A 22,225-nucleotide genomic window follows, 5' to 3' on the forward strand; every position below is an offset into this window, starting at 1 on the left:
AAGTGTTCGAACTCAAGAGAAAAAGATAACCAATAGAGAATGCTCCTGATATAAAATGCCATGAAAATGTGCTCAATATGAAAATATTGAGCATGAAAGTATTCTCAATATCATTAATCATCAGGGAAATCCAAATCAAAACCACAATGAAATACCACTTCATATCAACTAGATGGCATAATCAAAAGGATAGATCATAACAAGTGTTGGAGAGGATGCAAAGAAACTGGGACCTAATACTTTGCTGATGGAAATGTAAAACAATGCAGCAGCTTTGTAAAACAGTTTGGCAGTTCCTCCCAAAGTTAAACATACAGTTTTATTACTCAGCAATTCTACTTGTAGGCATAAACTGAAAACTGTGTCCACACAAAAGCTTTTACATGAATGTTCAAAGCACCATTGCTCATAATAGCCAAAAAGTAAAATAGCCAAATGTTCATTAACCGATGAATGGATAAACAAAATATGGTATATGCAAACAACAGAAAATTATTCAGTCATAAAAAGGAATGAAGTACTAATACATGGTATAAAATGGATGAAACTTGAAAATGTTATGCTCTGTGAAGGAAGCCATACACAAAAGGCCACTTATTGTGTGATTCCATTCATATGGAATGTCCAAAATAGGCAAATCCATAGAGACAGAAAGCAGATTAATGATTGCCAGGGGACGGAGAAGAGGAGAAGGGAAGTGACTGTGAATGGATATAGGCTTTCTTTCTGAAGTGATGGAAATATTCTGGAATTAGTGGTGAGGATTGCACAATTTTGTGAATATACTGAAATCCACTGTACACTTTAAAAGGATGCCCTTCATGTTATGAACAACTTTGTTATGTGAATTATACCTCAAATTTAAAAAATAAGTGGAAGAAAGGAAATAAAGGGCAGAAACCAATGAAATATGAAATGGAAGAAAAATTGACAATACTGTAGCCAGCTTGATAAATTAAAAAAAAAGGAGATACAAATTACCAATATCAGGGATGAGAGAAAGAACCTCACTACAGATGTCACAGGCCTTGAAAGAATAGTAACAGCATATTATAAACAACTTTATATACCAATAAATATGACTGCCTAGAAGAAATGGATGATTTTCTGGAAAAACAAGTATTTTCTAAATTGATTGAAAAGATATAGACAATCTGAAAGGCCCCATATTTATTTAAGAAATCAGATTAATAATTAAAAACTCAGGCCCAAATTACTTCTCTTGTTAATTCTTTCAAACACATGAGGAGGAAATACCAGTTGCACAAACTCTTTCAAAAAATGGATAAAGAGGGAATACTTTTTATCTTGTTTTACAAAGCCAGCACAACTCCTATTAAAACTCATCAAAGAGGGGTGCCTGAGTGGCTTAGTCGGTTGGGTGTCTGCCTTCAGCTCAGGTCATGTTCCCAGGGTCCTGGATTGGAGTCCGGCGTTGGGCTCCCTGCTCAGCTGGGAATCTCCTCTACCCCTCCTTCCCACTCATGCACACACACTCTCTGTCTCACAAAAATAAATCTTAAAAAAAAAAACAAAACACCTCATCAAAGATATAGTAAGATTATAGACCAATATCCCTTAAAAACACAGACAAAAAATTTTTTAAAAAGTTATCAAATCATATCCATTAATATAGAGTAAGAATAATACACCATGACCAAGTGGAATTTATTTGAGAGATATAAATTTGGTTTAACACAAATTGAAGTCACCACATTAATAGACAGGTGAGGTATATCTCAATTTTTTAAAAAAGTAAGATAAAGGAAATAATAAAGAGCAGACACCAATGAAATATGAAATAGAAGAAAAACTGAGAAAAAACATTGATGAAACCAGATATTAAGGGGAAAGTCATGATTCTCTCCACAGATACAGAAGAAAAATTTTATAAAATTCAATACAAATTCATTATAAAAACACTGAGCAAACCAGAATAAGAAATGGATGTCTTTCTTCAACTTGCAAAAAAGGTGCTAACTTTTCAGAAGCCACAGACAATAATATAATACCTTTAAATTTCTAAAAGTAATTCCCAGCCTAAAATTTTATAATTGCAAACATACTCTTCAGAATTGAAGATGAAATAAGTACACTCCCAGAAAAACAAAAGCTGAATGAATGCATTGCCAGGATCTGCACTGAAAGAAACAATGAAGAATTTCTTTCAGCAGAAGGAAAATTATCTTTAAAAGAAATATCAAAATGACGGAAGCTTATTTGTGAATTTTACCTCAATAAAGCAGGGGAAAACAGTTGTGAATGGGTATGCAATTAAAAAATGCATGGAGCAGGGCTCCTGGGGGGCTCAGTTGGTTAAGCATCTGCCTTCGGCTTGGTCCTGATCCCAGAGTCCTGGGATAGAGCCCAGGGTCAGGCTCCCTGCTCAGCAGGGAGTCTGCTTCTCCCTCTGACCCTCCCCCTTCTCACGTGTGCATGCTCTCTCTCTCACTCTCTCTCTTTCAAATAAATAAAATCTTTTTAAAAAAATGCAGGAAGCAATATGAAAAAATAGAAAACTTAAGTAAGTAATTTAAATGAATCTTGACTTCACAAAACAATGAAAGTAGTAATTTGTGGACTTAAAATATATGTATTGTTTTAAAGAATTAAAAAAATCTAAGGATGAATGTTGCTATCACTAGACTAGGAACAGTAGAAGAAAACAAGTTAATAGATAAAAAAATTAAATAATGGAAAATATTTTATTTAGAGAAAAAAGAACATAAAACAAGTTGCTCAAATAGGAAATAACGATGGCACATATAAATCCAATTATATTGTCAATGATCTTAAATGCAAACATACTAAATATTCTTATTAAAAGAGATGTTACAACGAATTCATTTTTTTTAAAAAAGAACTTATATGCATTTTAAATATAACAGAGTTTGAAAGTAAAGTTCTAGAAAAAGATAAACCAGGGAAATATTATATCAGACAAGCAGACTTTAAAGCAAGAATCATTTCTAGAAATAATTCATACTGATAAACAAGTCATGAGGAAAACAAATCAATCCTAAACTTATATGCATCTACTAACAACTCTGAAATATATAAGGTAAAAATTGACAAACTAAAAGGGAAATAGATGATTCCATAATCATGGTGGGAGACTTTAATGCATTTCTCTCAGTAGCTGATAGAATAAATAGACAAGAGAAACAAGAAGGATATAGAAGTTCTGAACAATATAATCAATAAACTTGACACAACTGACATATATAGAGTATTGCATCCAAAAACCACAAAATACACATTCTTTTTATGTGCAACCAAAATATTTGCCAAATTAGACCAAGTTGTGTCCTAATGAAAGTGTTGATATATTTCAAAAGACTAAAATCATTTGATCTATGTTTTGTAACTAATGGAAATCAGCTAGAAATCAAAACCAAAAAGTAATTAGAAAAAAAATACTCAGCTGATTAGAAATGTAATATGCTTGTTAATGATCTAAGGGTCAAAGAATGTATCAGAACAGAAAGTAGAAAATATTCTGAACTCCAAGATAATAAGGATATGACATATTAAAAATTGTGGGGTGCAGCTAAAGCAGTACTTACACAAAAATGAGTCTTAAATGCATATTTTTTTAAAAGTCTGAAATTTAATAATCTAAATTAGCTTGAGAAACAAATAATAACAGGAATAATAAAAGTTTTAAATTGAAAAGAAAGAAAAAGCAAAACAGAAAGAGAAATAATAAGGAGCAGACTAAATGCAAAAGGAAACAAATATACTAAAAAGAAAGATCTACATAGCACAAAAGACAATTCATTTAGTGAAGATAAATAAAATTGATAACTCCGTAGAGCAAAAACTAATCAAGAAAAAAATTTATAAAACACAAATAGTCAATATTAAGAAAAAGAGAACATCACTGCACACCCTACAAACAGTAAACATATAACTAGAGCTGTTATGAACTATATGCCAATAATTTGATATTTTAGATGAAATGGACAAACTTTACAAAAAATCAACAAACCAGACATAAGAAAAAATAGAAAACCTGAATATTCCTGTATGTATTAAAATGGGATGTTATCAAAAACCTTTCCACAAGAAACCTGCAGGCACAGATAACTTCTCCCAAACATTTAAAGGAAAAAAAATATTTATACAAGTACTTTTGGAAAACAAAAAAATAAGTGCACTTATCAATTCATTTACTATGACCAGCGTAATATAAATACCAGAACTTGACAAATTATTACAATAAAGAAATATAAAGCATCTTGATTATTAACATAGAAGGAAAAATCCTTTAAAAAATTAGCAAGTAAAATTTAGTGATATATCAAAAGGATGTATCATCAGGAGCAGTTCATTGCAGAATCGTAATGGTGATTTAACATTCAAATATCAAATTCATTACATCAATAGAAAAAATCTTAAAAATAATTATATTAATAGAAAAAAGAAATATATTCTTGATAGTGACATAAAAAGCATTTGATAAAATTAAAAAGCCATTCATGAAAACCAGGAGTACAAAGGAACTTCTTTATCTCTTACGGAGAATCTATAAGCAAACATATCAAATAACGGGAACACAATAAGAATGTCCATCATTAATACTTTTATTAATTATTGAACAAAAAGTAGTCACTGCAACAAGATAAGAAAAAAATTAAAGGCCTACAAACTGAAGGGGAGAAGGAGAAACTGTCCCTATTTGTAAATAATAAAATTATATTCATAGAAAATGAAAAAAAAAACTACAGATAAACTATTACAATTAATTACAAGGTCACTGGAAACAAGGTCAGTATTCAAAAATTATATTTCTATATACTAGCATCAAGAAGAAAATGAAATTTAAAAACAGTAACATTCAGAATACCACTAAATATCTAATAAGTAGGAAAAATCTGAGATGTGCAATAACTATTCAAGAAACTATAAAACTGAGAGAAAATACATAGTATCTAAATAAATGATATGCCATGTTCATAGATAGAACACTCAGTTTTATTAAATGTCCATTTTCCCCAAACTGAACTATATTCCATGTAATCCCAATCAAAATTCCAAAAGAGAGAGAGAGAGAAAGAGAGAGTAAGTGCATGTGTGTATGTAAACTTGCAAGTTGATACAAAATTCACTTGGAAATGCAAAGGGCCAAAAGACCCAAGATATTATTTAAGAACAAAAACATAAATAAATAAAATGGAGACCCACACTATCAATATTGACTTATTTTAAAGCTAGTAATTAAGATGATGTAGTATTGACAAAACAACTCATGTAATAGAATAGTGAGTTCAGAAACAGATCCATATACACAACCAGTCATACAAAGTCAACAGGATTTCCACATGAAACAAATAAATTATGACCCTTCCCTTACATCATATCCAAAATTCTAGGTAGACTGAAGATCTAAATGTAAAAGGGAAGATACTAAAGCTTGCTATTGATTGATTGATTTATATTCTTCACAGTATAATTAAACTTCTAAAAAAAAAAACATAAGGGAATGCCTCATGGCCTTCCAACTGGTAAAGATTTTCTTAAAAGGCCACAGAAAGTACTAACCATGGTGGGGGGCAATAAATAGATGAAGATATATAAATATATAAATTAGATTTTTATAGAGAACTTCTCTTCATCTAAAGATACCATTGAGAGAGTGACAAGGCAAGTCATAGAGTAAAAGATTTGTAATGTACAAAGAATTTACACACAATGTATAGAAAGAACTGCAAATTTTTAAAAAAAAAAAAGACAACCTAATAGAAAGAAAATAAACACATATAAACAGGTGCTTAACTTCCTTAATTATCACAGAAATTAAAATTAAAACCCCAATGTAATATCCCTCAATATGTCTAAACTGAAAAAGACAATAACAAGTGTTGTTGGAGATAAAGAAAAGCAGGAATTCTAAAATATTGCAGTATGCAAGTTAATAAAGATAGAAATAGTTATCAGATTTACCCAGCAAAAGACATGATGCCAGTGGGGACGTAGGGGAAAAGAAAGAAAAGAACCAAAGAGTAGCAGGATACTACTACAGATGCTCATGGTTACTAAATTGATGGGTAAGTCTCCTTGCAGCCCTGGAGATACAACCTATAGCAAGAAACTACAGACCATCTCATTCCTACCTTACTAGGTAACTACACGTTGATGAAGACCAAACACTGTATAACACACACAAACACTGAATGTGCTACATAAAAATCTAAACACTCTGAACCAGTATAATTCAAACCCATGAAACTAAAGGTTCATCTTTGCCTCTTTCTTCTATAAAGTCTATGGGAAAGCTGAATATTATTTTAGCTCTATTAGGTTATGCCTTTAATTTCTTTTACTGGTACAATGTTAACAAGTAGTTTTCATTATTTATTTTAAAATGTTTTTCTATGTTTCGAGAAATAAGACTAAATAAAAACTATTCTAAGTCTTATCTAGGTAGAAGTGTGCAAGTATTTAACCAAGTTTGAAGCAATTACCTTGCAAATGGAAGACGCATCAGCTTGCACTGTTTACTGACCCGTTTCTTCTTGCCAGTTGGCAGTAGAAAGGGACTTTGATGAAACTATTTTTGAAAAGGATAAAGAAAATGAAAAGAAAAAATAATTTCTAATCTCATTAAATGTTTATTATTAAAGCATCAAATTATACAAGTATACCAATAGTAATAGAACAATTCTTGCATTAGTCTTCAATAGTCGAATGAGAATAATGTGATAAGGTTAAACATAGTTCATCCTTTATCATGCCCCCAAAGATAATCATTACTAATATTTTGGTATATAAACTCCCAAACTGTCTTCTCTGCATATGAATAAATACATGTGTGTATACCTGTACATATGATATCTCTATATAAATATGCAATATGTTCATGTCTACATATGTATTATGGAACATATTGCATTTTATAAGCTATATTTTTTAACGATCTTTTATAATTAAAAGTCTGGGTGATTTTAGTATATCTTTTAAGTTTTTGCTTATCTATATTTTCTAAATTTTCTCACACATTTTTTGAATATGTTTTAATTATTTAATAAAGACCATAAAATTAGGCAACTCACAACCATGTTTTCCTATTACAATACTAACCTGTAATAGAAACAGGAGTATGGCCAAATTGACAAGCTAATTTTAAAATTCACATGGAAATGCAAAGGACCCGGAATAATTAAAACAACTTTGAAAAAGAAGAACAAAGTTGGAGGGCTATGATAATTTAGATAGTATAGTATTAGCATACAGACAGACAGATCAATGAAATACAACAGAGTCCAGAAACAGACCCACACACATTTGGTCAATTAATTTTTGACAAAGGTGCAAAAGCCAAATGGGGAGCCTAGACTTCCATACTCACCAGGCTATTAACAAGGCCAACTCTCCTCCAAACAAGTGGTACTGTCTGAAAAGGTCAAGAAGAGAGGGAGGACAGCCCAGTGGTAATGAGGTCACCCCCTATACCAACTATGTCTGTGGAGAACACATGGGGACTCTAGACTTCCATTCTTACTTGGTAACAACAAGGAGCCCCTCTTCCTCTCCTCTATGGTGGTGACAGAAGAGGTCTAATAGAAAGTCAGGATTTTCACCACTCTTCAATTGTAATAACCTCCCCCTTCATAATCCCTGCAATCTTGCTGTCAGTGGAGGCCAGAAAGTCATGAGGCACCCCCTCTGTCCCAGCCAGGGTGGTGTCAGCCTGAACTCCCAGCTCCATCCATCAATTAGGAGACACCCCTCCAGAGTGACTATAGAAGTCGAGTAGAAAACCTAAACTTTGACCCCCTCCAACTTGGCAGTACGTGGCACTTTACCACTGGCATGATGTCAGAGGGACCTGCTAAAATAGAAGGTTTAAATACGATCTGGAGATTCTTAATATACTACCCAAATGTCCAAGATATAACACAAAATAACTTATCATACCAAGAATTAAGAAAAGGCCTAAATTTGGAAAATACTAAATGTGAACATGAAAAGACAATCAAGACACCAACACTAAGATGACAGAGACGCTGGAAAAGAACCAAAACAACCTTGTTACCTAACAAGGATTTTAAAGCAGCCATTGTAAAAATGCTTTAATAAGCAATCACTAACATGCTTAAGTGAAAAAATAGAAAATCTCAGCAAAGAAACAAAGTCTCAGCAAATAAAGAGAAGACATAAAGAAGAACCAAATGGGAATTTAGAACTCAAAAATAAAATAACCAAAATAAAATAAATTAAAAACTCAGTGGACTCAAAAACAAAGGTGGGGAGAAATCTGTGAACTTAAAGCAACAGAAAGCACTAATCTGAGCAAGAGAGAAGAGACTGAAAAATAATTGAGAGGTTCAGGGATTTATGGGACCATAACAAAAGATACAACACTCACGTCACAGAAGGAGATAAAGAGGGGAGACCTGAAGAAGTTTTAGAGAAATAACGGCTGAAAATGCCCCAAACTTGGCAAAAGAAACCAATCTGCATATTCAAGCTGAGTGAACCCCAAAATGGAAAAACTCCAAGAAATCCATGCCAGGATATATCAGGGTCAAATTTCCCAAAACTAAAGACAAAAATCTTCCGAGCAGTGTCAAAAAAATGGTACCTTCCTACAGAATTAGGAATAAAAAAATAGCGCAAGCATCTGACTCAGTATAAGTAACAATAAAACAAACCACAGGAGGGCGCCTGGGTGGCTCAGTCGTTAAGCATCTGCCTTCGGTTCAGGTCTCGATCCCAGGGTGCTGGGATCCAGTCTCACATCCGGCTCCCTGCTCTGTGGAAAGCCTGCTTCTCCCTCTCCCACTCCCCCTGCTTGTGTTCCCTCTCTCGCTGTGTCTCTCCCTGTCAAATAAATAAATAAAATCTTTAAAAAAATAAAATAAAATAAACCACAGGAAAGAAGAAATGACTTGTTACTAAAGATAAAGCAAAAATTAAGTTTGAAACACCAAAATAGTATAATTAAAAATTTAAAAAAAATTAAACCCAGAAAACGGTTCTTTTAACGGAAAAAATAAAACCAAAAACACAACTACCTAACCTACTGGGGGCAAAAAACCAAGGAAAAGCCTAAATACAAAAAATCAGTCAACTGGAAAAATAAAACACAGACAAAACTTAAAAATGACAGAGTATTTTGGCCAACTCTGTGCAAATCAATTTGAAAACATGAATGAAATAATTTTCTAAGGAAATATACTTCAATAAAACTGACCACAAAGGGAGAAATTTTCCCAAGAAAACCAATATCCATAGAAGAAATAAAGTGAACAAAGAACAACCATGCCTACCAAGAAAGACCCAGGTTTCACAGAGGAATTCTACAAAGCATTTAAAGAAAAACTAATTCTAATATTGTATCATTTTTCTAGATCACAGGAAAAGGAAACAACCAAATTCTTTTTATGAGTTCAGTATTCATAATATTTTTATCAATGTCTAAAGCCTGGGTGGCTCAGTCGGTTAAGCGGCTGCCTTCAGCTCAGGTCATGATCCCAGGGTCCTGGGATTGAGCCCCGTGTCGGGCTCCTTGCTCAGCGGAGAGCCTGCTTCTCCCTCTCCCTCTGCCTGCCGCTCGGCCTACTTGTGCTCTCTCTCTCTCTGTCAAATAAATAAAAACCTTAAAAAAAAACTTAAAAAAAAAAGACTGTATAAAAAGAAAACCTTACTTATGAATAGCAATTAAAAAATTCCTAACAAAATGCTGGCAAAAGGAATTTAGGAACACAGTAACAAATCATTTTTGAAATTTATTCCAGAATTGCAAAATTAAGAAAGCTACTAAAATAAGTCATCATATCAATACATCTAAAAAGAAAGACCAGGGGTGCCTGGGTGACTCAGTCGTTAGGTGTCTGCCTTCCGTGCAGGTCATGATCCCGGGGTCCTGGGATCGAGCCCCACACGCATGGGTTCCCTGCTCAGCGGAACACCTGCTTCTCCCTCTGCCACTCCCCCTGCTTGTGTTCCCTCTCCTGCTGTGTCTCTCTCTGTCAAATAAATACATAAAATCTTTAAAAAAATAATAATGGTAAAATAAAATAAAAAGAAAGACCATGTGATTATCACCATAGATGCTAAAAAAGTAATGTAAAATACATTATTTTTTTTATTTAAAAGGCTAAATAACAGAAGTATTATAAGTTAAATATGTATATTAACCTTAAAAAAAAACCAGGATCATTCTTAATGGGGAAACACTATCCAACATTTTACAAAAATTTATTGCTTTCTAGGTTCTAGACATTTGGTGTGGTACAGACAAATATCCTATACTTAAGAACTTCATGTTGTGGTGAGATGAACAATAAAATTAATGAGTAAAATTATATCTAATATAGTGTTAAGTGATAAGGAGAAAAATTAAGGCAAGAAAAGCAGAATATGAAATGTTGGGGCAGGGGTGGGGAAGGATTCAGATTTATATAGGGCTGCCAGGGAAGACTTGACCGAAGTCACTTTTAAGTCAAGATTTGAAGTAAGGGAGTAGGCTGTGTGAAGGAAGAACAAGTCCATAGGCCCTGAGGTGGCAGCTTGCCTGTGTTTGAGGAGTGTGGAGTGAAAATGTTGAAGAGTGGAAGGAGCTGAGTAGTAAGAACACGAGTTTCTTTTTTTTTAATTAAAGATTTTATTTATTTATTTGAGAGAGAGAGAGACAGAGAGAGAAACAGCATGAGAGGGGAGAGGGTCAGAGGGAGAAGCAGGCTCCCCGCTGAGCTGGGAGCCCAATGTGGGACTCGATCCCAGGATTCTGGGATCATGACCTGAGCTGAAGGCAGTCACTTAACCAACTGAGCCACCCAGGCACCCAGAACATGAGTTTCAATTTTCAGATAATAACAGGCAATAGATGACAGGGGAAGCCACTGGAGAGTTTTCAGCAGAGACTAATGTTTTAATTGGCTCTCTCTGGCTGCTATGCTGAGAGGAGAATATAGGGGGGCCAAGGGTAGGAGCAAGAGGCCCAAGTTGGGATGCCACTCCAAGAACTTGGGTAAGAGAAAACAGTGGCTTGGATGGGGGTGGTGAAAGTCAGGGTTATGAGAAGTGGTAAAACTCTGGACTGATTTTTAGGGCAGTACTAAAAGGATTTGCTAAAGGATCCGATATGGGGTGTGAGGAAAAAACAGGAAAACAAAATTGCAATTACCTGAGATGAAGACCCCAAAACGAACTGGTTTGGTGGCAAATGTAAAATTTAAGATGCTTCTTAGACATCCAAAGACAAATGCCAAATAGGTAGTAGGCTAGGTATTGTCTGGCCAGGCTACAGGTGCAAATTTGGGAGTCATGAGTATTTAACAATTAAATCCATGAGAATGGATGAATCATTTAGGGAACAAGTGTAGATAGAAGAGAGAAGGAGAAGAACTGAGTTCTGGAGTACCCAAAATTTAGCAGTTGGAGAAATAAAGAGGAACCAACAAACAGACTGAAAAAGAACAATCAGAGAGGTAGGAAGAAACTTAGGAGAGTGTAGTATTGTAAAAGTCACATGAAGGTCAACATAAGGACCAAGGAATATCTAGAGGTTTTGGTAATGTGGGGATCAATTTTCAGAAGAGCACTTCTAGTGGAGTGGTGGTGAAACCCCAACTGGTATGGGTTCAAGAGAAACTGGAGAGAGTGTAAACAATTCTCTCAAAGAGTTTTGCTATAAAGGAGAAAAATGAGAGTAGGTGGGGGTGGGGGATCTGAATAAAAGGTTGCATTTTTATGTTTTTAAAGATGGGAGATAGGAGATAACGTTTTTGCATCCTAATGGGAATAATCCAGAAGGGAGGGAAAAATTAATAATGCAAGAGGAAAAAGCATTCTACACTAATGTCAAGCCAGTAGCAAAAGACAACCCAAGTGTCCAACCCAGAGCCTAAGTTAAATAGATTAGAAGTCCATTCTAGATCTATCCTAAGCAGCGCTAAAAAAAGAATGAGGAAGCATTCCTTGTAATCATATGGAGAGATCTTCAAAATATGTCACATTAAAAAAAGTCATAGTACAATTAGGGACAGTATAGTACCTTTTGTGTAAGAAAGAAAATAAAGAAAATATTTATATTTTTGTTTTAATATAAAGAAACAGTTACCCATATGAGGTGTGGGGAGAAGAAAGGATAAAGAAGAAAGTAGCTGAAAGCAGAACAGAAGCACGTATGAGCTTTCTTCCTATACTTTATTATATTGTTCTGATATTAGAATGTCTACATTCCCCAACATCCTCTCCCCCAACTAAAAAGAAAAGGAACTGCAAAACTTGAAACTTGATATGCAAAAGTTAATCTGTTAAATAGAGTCCAAGAAAGCAGACACCAAAGTTGTATGCTGTCCCTTCATCCTCCAGCTTCTGCATCTACTCTTTTTTACTTCTCCTAAATCCAGATGCTGATCTCAGCCCTCTTCAAGTTCTCCAAAGAGAACCACACAAAAAGCATCTGGGAACAATGTTGACTTTACTAAAGATTTTTTTAAAGAACCAGTGGAAGGAAGGAGCTTTATATCACATAACTCACAACAAACAGTTGAGCAATGTTTTTAGGGCTAAGTTTTTAGGGTTAACTGTTCTCCACAGTTCTTCCAGGTCTTGCTAATTAATTAGCTTCTTTCTCTTACTCTCCAAGTCAATTCCTGTACTAACTACTCTACACTCCCCGCTGCTGATGTCTGATTCTAGCCTTAGAAATTTATTCAGGGCAATTCGATTTAGCCCTGCAAGCTGATCAGCAAAACAGAGCTCCCTCCTTGACTTTCCCTACCCATCCACCCACCCAGTGAATGGCATCACTTCTCCTTAAAGGGTACTAAATGTATAAGGCGCCATCTCTGCTCACTGGTTGTACTAGATATCAAATTTAAAATAATGCTAGGGGCTACATGTCCTGTGAACATTATTCTACAGGGATATTTATACAAATCCTTTCTTTATCCAAATGTGAATTAAGTTAGGTGATAAAGTATGTACTCTTCGGCTAGCTTTTATAAAACTGACAAAGGAGCTAAACATTGATCACATAGGTTGAAAGAGTTCCTATCTTTATACTACAAAGACTATGTATTTATGAGCCCTAAAAATGACTTTTAAAAGTTTTTAAAGGAGACATTTGCAGAAAATTTAGAAAACACAGGAAGATATACATGCAATAATAAAAAAGTAATAACAGCTAACATTTATTGCATTCTTCCTATTGCCAGGACACATGCTCGCCACATCTAACAATTACAGTAATTCTTTATAGATATACTACCATTATCTACACCATGCATAAGAGGACACTAAGGTTCAAAGAGTTAAAGGCCAAGGTCACAGGACCGGGAAGTAACAGAGCTGGGATCTAAATATAGGCAATTCCATTTAAAAGCTGCCCCATAAAGCACTAAAGTGCCTCCAGAATCTATCAAGAAATTTACCTAAAATTGGGACTTCACTAACCTTTCTTCAGTTTATTTATTATGTATATTTTGCCTTCTCATTTGTTATTAATTGCCAGCATTTATTCTCCCTATTTAGATAACTAAGTTAATTTGGCCCTTTTCCCTTCCTGATTTTTCTAGTGATTTGATTTTCCTCATGATAGATTATAAGAGCTATTTAACTATTAATATTAATGCTTTATCTGCTATTTGTTTAATTTTCCCAGTCTGCCATTAGCCTTTAATATTTTATTTTTATTTTTAGCCTTCTAAAATTTTTTTTTTCCAGAAAATCCATCAATAGCTTCCTTTATGGCTTCTATCTTTTTTCTAGTATAGAAAGGCCTCTCCTATCTAACATGAATTTATTTGTAATTTCTTACTTTATATATTCTTTTTTATTTAAATCCATCTAAAATTTATTTTAGAGAATGGTGTATAGTAGGATCTTCCTCTATTTTTTTTCCCCAGTTTTTCAATTGTGCCCATCCTTTTTTTAATAATACAAATTCTTTCCTAATTTGAAATACTACCTTTCTATGAATGTCTTCTTTGTTTTTTGGTTGTTTAGGGGCCATTATGTTCCACTGAACTGTCTAATCCTGTGTTCTAATCAAAACCTAATTTTTATATAAAAATCTCAATAACCAATTATACCAAATGATGTGCTATTAACCAGTTAAAACTGATATTGTCATCATTTCTTTGCACAAAGTTTAAAATATGAATCTCCAACCTTGATGCTACTAAATCTCAATTATCCTTAGTAACGCTTAAAAAATTACACTAATATATAAACTCTACTTACCTCAGAAAGAGTGCTCATTTCAATTGCAGTTATCAAGTTATTGTTCATGAGTGCTTCTATTTCTATAAGCTTCTTATTCTGTATGTGTAAAATAAAGACCTCTTTTAATCAATTAAGATTCATACATTCATGGGGATATCATCAGCTGAGAAGACTTAAAAAATAATTGAGATCATATTGAGCTAAAAAGGTACTACATTCTATAGTTCAAATAGCCACACACACACACACACACACACACACACACACACACACACCTTGATTGCTTTTGAGTTCTCAATCATAAATTTTCCTACAAACATTTCTGTCTTCTCATAATAATAATACATCCCATGGAAAGTGAACATAGTTTGTCAGACAATTTAACACTCATAAATAGATCAATTTTTCCACTATAAATTAATTTCTGCTCATTTCAGAGTTAGAGCTATAGTTGCAGCCTAGCTGACCACTGGCTCTTCCTGACCTGTCTGTAGACAGAGTTGGAAGTTGGAAGGGAAAGCAATGACTACACTCTTCATTCTATTTGATGTGTAGCCAGGGAAAACTGGGGTTAAAAGAGAATACAAACACTCTGGGAACTCCCCTCTTTTCAATGGAAAAATTATGTCCATCTTCTTAAAATGTATTAATGCAGCAAGGTTTGCGAATGATAAACAATCGAATGTTGATCACGGTATTATACTGGCTTGCAGGGCCCCAAGTGCACATTCAGAATGTAGACTGAAGACACCTATTTTATTACCCATTAACAGTTTGTTCATTAACATGGCATACTCTTTCAATAATTTTTTACAATGATTGGAGATTTGAAAAACCTTTTTAGAGCTTCTATAATAATATAGTTAATAATTATTCTATAATTCAGAATTCAAACACAATATAGTTTCCATACCAAATTACTTAGTTTTAGGCGAAGAAATGTGTTCTCAAAATTCAGTTTCTCCACTTCTTTCTGCAATAGCGTCTTTTCAGTTGTAATTCTTCGAGAATTCTCTTTCTCTCTACTAAGAGCCTGAGCTAATGCCCTGTTGTTGTGCTTTAAAGAAATTTTGAAAATAGAAGAACTGTCTGTAAAAAAATTTTAGAAGTTAATATTGAACTTATATCTTCATAAGTTTTCATACCCTTAATGAAATTATTTTAGGTAAAATAAATCGTAAGTTTTAACTAAAGGTTGGAAAACAATTGAATAACAGTATAGATGTAGTTTTGAAAAAAATGTACCCAGAGTTTGGATCTGCAGAAATAAAAGCTAGACAGAAGATGAAGAATAAAAGAGCTGTGAGGAATGCAGACTGTTGTGAATACAGAGTTAGGAATAAAAGACGTCTAGGATAGACACAGTATCCTAGATAATTAGACCAGTCACAAAAACTCAATCCTGATACCTGTTGCCCTACCTGTCTTCCTACTCTGACTAGGAGGTAGAATGGAGAAGCTGATTCTGAAGCTCCAACTGGAGATAGCCCATAGGTACTAGCGTAGCCAATCTGTCAAAATTTTAAAGCCGGTTTCTGTGACTCCAGAAAATTAACAAATCAGTTAATGCTCCTAAAGTCCATTTTTCAAAGTCTTTAGTGAAAGGGAGCACACTTACTATAAGGTTGGACAGATCATCTAAACCCTGTGGGATCTTCTATCTCCACCCTAAATATCCAACTCTTACTTATAGGCATTTACTGCAATCTAAACTTGACCCCTTCTCTTTACAAGCACTATGTAAATATAATTTAAATCAGAAATGTTTCCGTGTTGTTAGCAGAGAAATTTAATTGTGAATTCCTTGGGAGAGTTCACCTTAAATATAGTGTGTTCCCTCAGTATACAGAAAGCATACTTACATTTTCATAATGTTTATTTAAATGCCACTATTCAATAACATATCCCACTGAGTAGAAATATAGTATCTATAAGATACATTTATAAAATAATATTTTTTAAATATTCAGGGAATGTTTGGGCATGTAAAAAACAGGGTCCAAAAAAGTACTTTATCTTTGGCATAGAGACAGTAGTTTCCGACAGCCACCTTTGACACAGCAAACAAAAACAGATTAGAACTGGTTTTGGATTTCCAGAGCTAAAGGATAATATTTTCCTGTTGCACTCCTCATACACAGTATGTTCCTTCATAATAATGGGTGTACAACGGTCCTGCCAAACAGAATAGGAAAGAGCCACTGTATGATGGGGTCTAATATACCACATGACCCTAGACACCTAGGTAGGAGGAACATTAAGATTTAAAGATCCTCAGAAGTTTCAGCTTTTTCACAGGGCACACACAATTACCCTTCACAGGGGCTATATCAACAGGAAACCTCTCCCCTTCCTGCTGAGATGGATACAAACCACTGAGATAATTTTCAGAAGTGATGAGAATTTATCTTGGCAGTTTTTCCCACTTCCTTTTTCTCCCCCCCTTCTAAAATCTTAGTTCCAGAATCCATGAAACCCTATCTCCAAAATGCTCAGTACTCTCATGAGCTTTGGCTATAGAAAATCACCCACTACAACACTCTTATCTGGGCCAACCACATCTAGATCATCCATCATCCTATTGCTACAGCATGCAAGAACAATCTGTCACTTTTTTTAGCTCTTTTCCAGAAATGTCACATTGGTATTTTCTTTGCCGTGTAGGAGGTAGCTGCCTTAGGCTACCCCAGCCTTACTGCTGAAAATTCTGCTGTCACCACTGAGGGTAAATCATCATAACCACTCAACTAATAAGAGTTGAAGGATTGAATGAACAAAACGTATCAGTTAACAAAAATAGTCATTTTAGTCATTTCTATACTTGATAAAATAAAGTACCAAATAGTATATCAATTCTCCAAGGGAAAGTAAAAATGTGACCATACTTTAATGGTACTTACTTAATATTTTTGTTTTGATTTTTGAAGCAAGAGAAACATTCAGCTTCCCAGTCTTTGAAATTCTTTTGTCTTTCACATGTCTCTTAATTCCTGAAGTAAAAAGTGAGCCAGTGTCCATCACTGGGTGCTCCATCACTGAAATAAAAACAAAAAAGAAAGAAATCAGAGTACTGATTAATAAAAGAAAAAAGGATAACTGATAAATACATTCTAAAAGGTAACGATCATGACTCAGGTGATATAATTTGTTTGTATGTAAGTATCTGCAAAACCCTTTGTATAAATCTGAAAGTATGCATATAGTCAAAAGTGGTTTAAAGTAGTATCCAAAAAAGGTAAATGACTGTTTTTTCATTTAAAACCTATATTATTGTATCTATGCATCAAGAGCTAGGTTAGACACTGGGACAGAAAACAGGATATGGTTGTGTTAGAACACATAGTCATGGAATGCAGAGTCCACTGTGGGTACAGATCCTATTTCGATACGATGTAAGAAGTGTAACCTTAGAGAATGCACAGAACAGATAAACCTAATCTTATGGGGTCGGGGGGGCTAGCTGGTTTGGAGGAGTAAGCGGGAAATCTTGTATGTGTCTATTTGTCCATTAGAGTTACTCTAAAGTCTATGGGACCACTCTAAAGTGTAACAGTGGAAAGAAGATAATCACATTATACTATGACAAGAATAACTGATATAATATACAATGGATAAAAGTAATTAACTCTGCCTGGGCAGAGGAAAAGGATCAGAAAATGTTTTACTGAGAAGGTACAGTTGATGCTGAGCTATGCACTTAGACAAGATCAACCTCTCAAAACTCCCATCCCTTCCCCAAGGCTCCTTGCTTCCAGCTTCAGAGATCTAGAAGAAACGCTATTATCGGGGTGCCTGGGTGGCTCAGTCATTAGGCGTCTGCCTTCAGCTCGCGTCATGATCCCAAGAGTCCTGGGATCGAGCCCCTTGTCGGGCTCGCTGCTCTGTGGGAGGCCTGCTTCTCCCTCTCCCACTGCCCCTGCTTGTGTTCCCTCTCTGGCTGTGTCTCTCTCTGTCAAATAAATAAATAAATAAATAAACAAACAAACAAATAAATAAATAAAATCTTAAAAAAAAAAAAAAGAAATGTTATTACCTGTGTCTGCCTACCTCCTGATACTCAGCCTCTCCTCACTACCTGCCTTAAGTCCACAGGACTAATCTCACTATCCTTTTTGTATCAATCACAGAATCTCCAGGCTCCCAGGCCACCTTCCTCTCTCCCTCATCCTAATCCTCCTCCAGCTCTGCAGTAGGCTAAAAAAATGGGTCTCCCAAAGACATCAGGTACCAATCCCTGTCATTCTAAACCTTATGTGGAAAAGGGGTCTTTACAGATGCGATGAAGTTGAGCATCTTGTGATGGGGAGATTGTCCTGGATTGTATCTAGTTAGGCCCCCAAATGCCCTCATTAGTGTCCCATGTACTAAGCAGTACTACTTGAATAACTAAACAGGGCATATCAAACCTAACCCGCCCAAACCTGTTTCACTCAGAGCCTTCTCTATTTCAGTTAATGGCAACTCCATCCTAGTTGCTCTGGCCAAAAATCTCTCATATCCCAATCAACCTTCATAGTACGTTAGAATCTGACCGCTTCTCACTGCCTCCACTGCCATCAGCCTAGACCGAGGCGCTGACATGTCTCACCTGAATTCTTGTAAGAGCCTCTTATCCTCCTACTTCCATGGCTGCCCTCGCTACAGTGTATTTATTAGTCTACACAATCTAAAACCCTCCAATGGTTCCCATTTCTCTCAGAATAAAAACTGAAGTTCTTCCATGGTTAAGAAGTCCCTCCACCACCTGCTCTTCTTCCCATTTCTCCAATTTGAACTCTTCCTTCTGTCCCCTAGCCCATTCCTTCCAGGCCACACTGGCCACCAAGCTCTAAATGCTTGGCAAATGGCAGCCATTCTTCAGCCTCAGGTCCTTTGTATTGGTCATTCTCTCTACTGAGAAAGCTCTTCCTCCAGATAGAAATGGCTCATTCGCTCTCCTCCAAGTGTTTGCTCAAATGTCACCTTCTAATTGAGGCCTTTCAAAACTAGCTCCTTTCCTCAGCATGTCCGATTACTCTTACCCTTCTCTATTTTTTCCATAGCATTTAAATCACTATCTAATATACCACAGAATTTACTTATTTCCTATCAACTAGAATTTAAGTTCCAGAAAGTCATGGATTTTTGTTTTATTCACTGACATATTTCCCAGCTCACAGACCAGTGCCTGACAAATAATATGAACACAATAAATATTTATTGAATGAATAAATAAGTCTTAATAACAAAGAATTTGTCAGGTATCAAGATTAGAAAGGGTTTTCCAGGAAGAAGGAATGGCATGTGTAAATGCATGAAAATGGAACATTTAAGATACCAGTGATCTCTTGAGGCTAGAATGTTATTGCCCTGTTTCTCTTAACAGCAAACTCCTTTAAAGAGTTGTCCATTCTTGCTGTTTCCAATTCATCCCCTCCCATTCCCTCTTGATTTACTCTCAAGTTGTTGCTCTCACCACTACCATATGGAAATTGATCATTAAAGTCACTAAATTGCATTGCTGCTAAATCAGATATAGCAGTCAAGATCCAGTTCTCATATGATCTATGATTTTAATCATAGTATTTGACATCATGTCATTCTCTCCAAAATACCTTTAGTGGGTTTCCAAAATACCACATTCTCCTGGATTTTTTCTGCCTCACTGACCACTTCTTCTAAGTCTCTTCCACTGATTATTCTTTATCTCCCTAACCTCTTACCACCGGAGTGCACCAGATCTCAATTCTTGGGTCTCATCTATTTTCTATGTACATATACCCCTGTGAGGGCATCATCTAGTGCTCTGGCTTTTAAATCTAAATGCCAATGACTTGCAAATTTATATCCCAAATCAACTCCAGACTTATTTATCCAACTGCCTACTCCTCATCTCTAACTTGGATATCTAATATGTACCTCAAACTTAACATGTCCTAAACTCACCCCACCCAAACCTGCTCCACTGTGTCCTCTCCATCTCATTTAACAGCAACTCCATCCTTCCACTTGCTCAGCTCGGAAACATCTTTCTCTCGCATTCCACATCCACTCTACCATCAGTCATGCTGGCCTGACTTTCACAACATGTCCACATGGGCCCCCTACCATTGTCACTCTGATCCAAGTTGCTAGTCTCTCTCATGTACATTATTGCTATAACTACCTAAATGGTGTCCCTGTTTCCACATTCTTCCCCACCACCAATTCTCAACTTAGTAATCAAAATGATCCCTTTAAAACTTAAGTAAATTCATGTCACTCCTCTGTTAAAAACTCTCCAGTGGCTTTCCATCTCACTGGAGTAGAGTCATAATCCTTGCAATGGCCTATAAGGTACTACACAATTTGACACTTCTCTCCTTCCCCAACTCCCCATCTAGTACCTCTCTGACCTCTTCACCACTTCCTTTGCTCACTAAGCTCCAGCCAACTAGCTACCTTAGCATATTCCCACTGCAGAACCTTTGTATTCCTTTTCTTTTCCCTTTGTATCAACTCTTCTCCAAATAATCACAGGGTTTACTCACTGTCTTCAAGTCTTTACTCAGATGTCACTTTCTCAGCCTTTCCCAGACCAAACTATTTTAAAGAGCACACCTGACTCCATTTCACTTCCTATTATATTTTTTTGCCATCGATTTATCAGTGTCTAATATAAGATCATACAATTTCCTTATTTAATTGTCTTCTCCTACTAAAATGTGTTTCAGGAGGGCATGGATTTTTGTCAAGTTTGTTTGCTGCTGTACCCTTAGCCAAGAGTGCCTGGCACATAGTAGCTACTGAGTAAACATTCACTGAAGAAAACAACTATGGATAAATGGAAAAAGTCTCAAATACTAAGAACTGACCAATACTGGAATGAGTCTCCTTTGCAAATGTTGAGCAGATGTTGGGAGATGTCAAGCAAATAGTGGGAAGATGGTTTTAAAAGAATTTTCTGCAATGGGGAAGAAGTTTAACAGGGACCTTACAACACTGAGTGAGGCTCAATGTTTCTTCTAAAAGTTTTGCCAAAAAGAAAAAAAAAGTAAAATCAAAGATCACCACCTATTCCATGGATAGAACATAAGAACATACAGAAACTCCGGACAAATGGTTGCATCTCAAACCCCTGAGGGGATGCTAACATAGAAATCTTGTCCATCTCCCAAAAAAATCCAGTCAGAAAGCTCAAATCTCATTTTGCTAATTAGGAAACCACTGCTGAACTGTCCTCCCCAATAAGTTGGTTCTTAGTTCCCTAACTTAATAAATGCCTCAAGCAATCACCCACCCAAATGCTCAAGCTGGAAATCAGAGTCTTCCTTTTAACACTGCCCTGTCACCCTCCACATTAACAACCTCACCAAGTAACACTTTAGGAATCTAAGCCAGGCCACTGGAGTACCATTCAAGGCTGACTTACCATATAAAACAGCAGTTGGGATTGTATTGCGAATCCCAGTTTCAACATTTCATAGCTATGTTATCTTAACAACTCTAAGTCTCAACTTTCAGACTTATAAAGTTAGAGAAAGGGCACCTCATTGTAGGGACTAACTGAACAATGATGTACAGTGCCTAGTACAGGACCTGGCACATAGCACTCACTAATATGAGTTATTTATTCTGTAGCTCTTGTCTGGCCATCATCCCGGCTAACTCTAAATCAGAAATACTAAGTTCCAAATCCGGTTCTCCTGAATTGGATCCGTCACCTAGAAAAATCATCGTCCCCATTCCCTACCGAAATCCTACCCGCGCATCAAGACCCAATTCAAGTTCTAAGTTTTCCCTTTCTTCTATTATCCCTTCGCCTTCAGCCAGCCTTCCTCCTAAACGAGAGCTCCAAAGGAGAGGGCTCCTTCAAGAACTCGGGTAAGCAGTCTCTAACGTAAGAACGTAAGAACGTTCATCCAGCAGATATTTATTAAGGGCTCACAAGGAGGTAGAAAATGTTCTTAAAAAGCAGGGAGTAGTGCAGTCACAAGGACAGAAATCCCTTCTTTCAAGGAGCTGACCTAACTGGCCGCTCGCCCCCCTCACCCAGCCGGGCGCAAAATCGAAGGGCCGAGAGGCA

The 22,225-nt window shown here is 35.7% G+C and overlaps 1 protein-coding gene across 1 annotated transcript in view; it reads right to left on the bottom strand.

The window, feature by feature from the left end:
- SGO2 (shugoshin 2) overlaps positions 1–22,225 on the bottom strand; it is a 42,611-nt gene that overhangs the window by 20,087 nt on the left and 299 nt on the right. The window contains exons 2-5 of the mRNA XM_028121272.2: positions 17,082–17,216; positions 15,095–15,270; positions 14,200–14,277; positions 6,468–6,553 (exon numbers count right to left, since the gene is read on the bottom strand). Coding sequence (XP_027977073.1) covers positions 6,468–6,553; positions 14,200–14,277; positions 15,095–15,270; positions 17,082–17,214 — 473 coding nt within the window. The 5' untranslated portion in view covers positions 17,215–17,216. The remainder of the gene's footprint in view (positions 1–6,467; positions 6,554–14,199; positions 14,278–15,094; positions 15,271–17,081; positions 17,217–22,225) is intronic.

The sequence above is a fragment of the Eumetopias jubatus genome, unplaced genomic scaffold, assembly GCF_037043125.1.
Source record: "Eumetopias jubatus isolate StellerSeaLion01/CBP00866 unplaced genomic scaffold, mEumJub1_p1.0 scaffold_3, whole genome shotgun sequence".
NCBI lineage: Eukaryota > Metazoa > Chordata > Mammalia > Carnivora > Otariidae > Eumetopias > Eumetopias jubatus.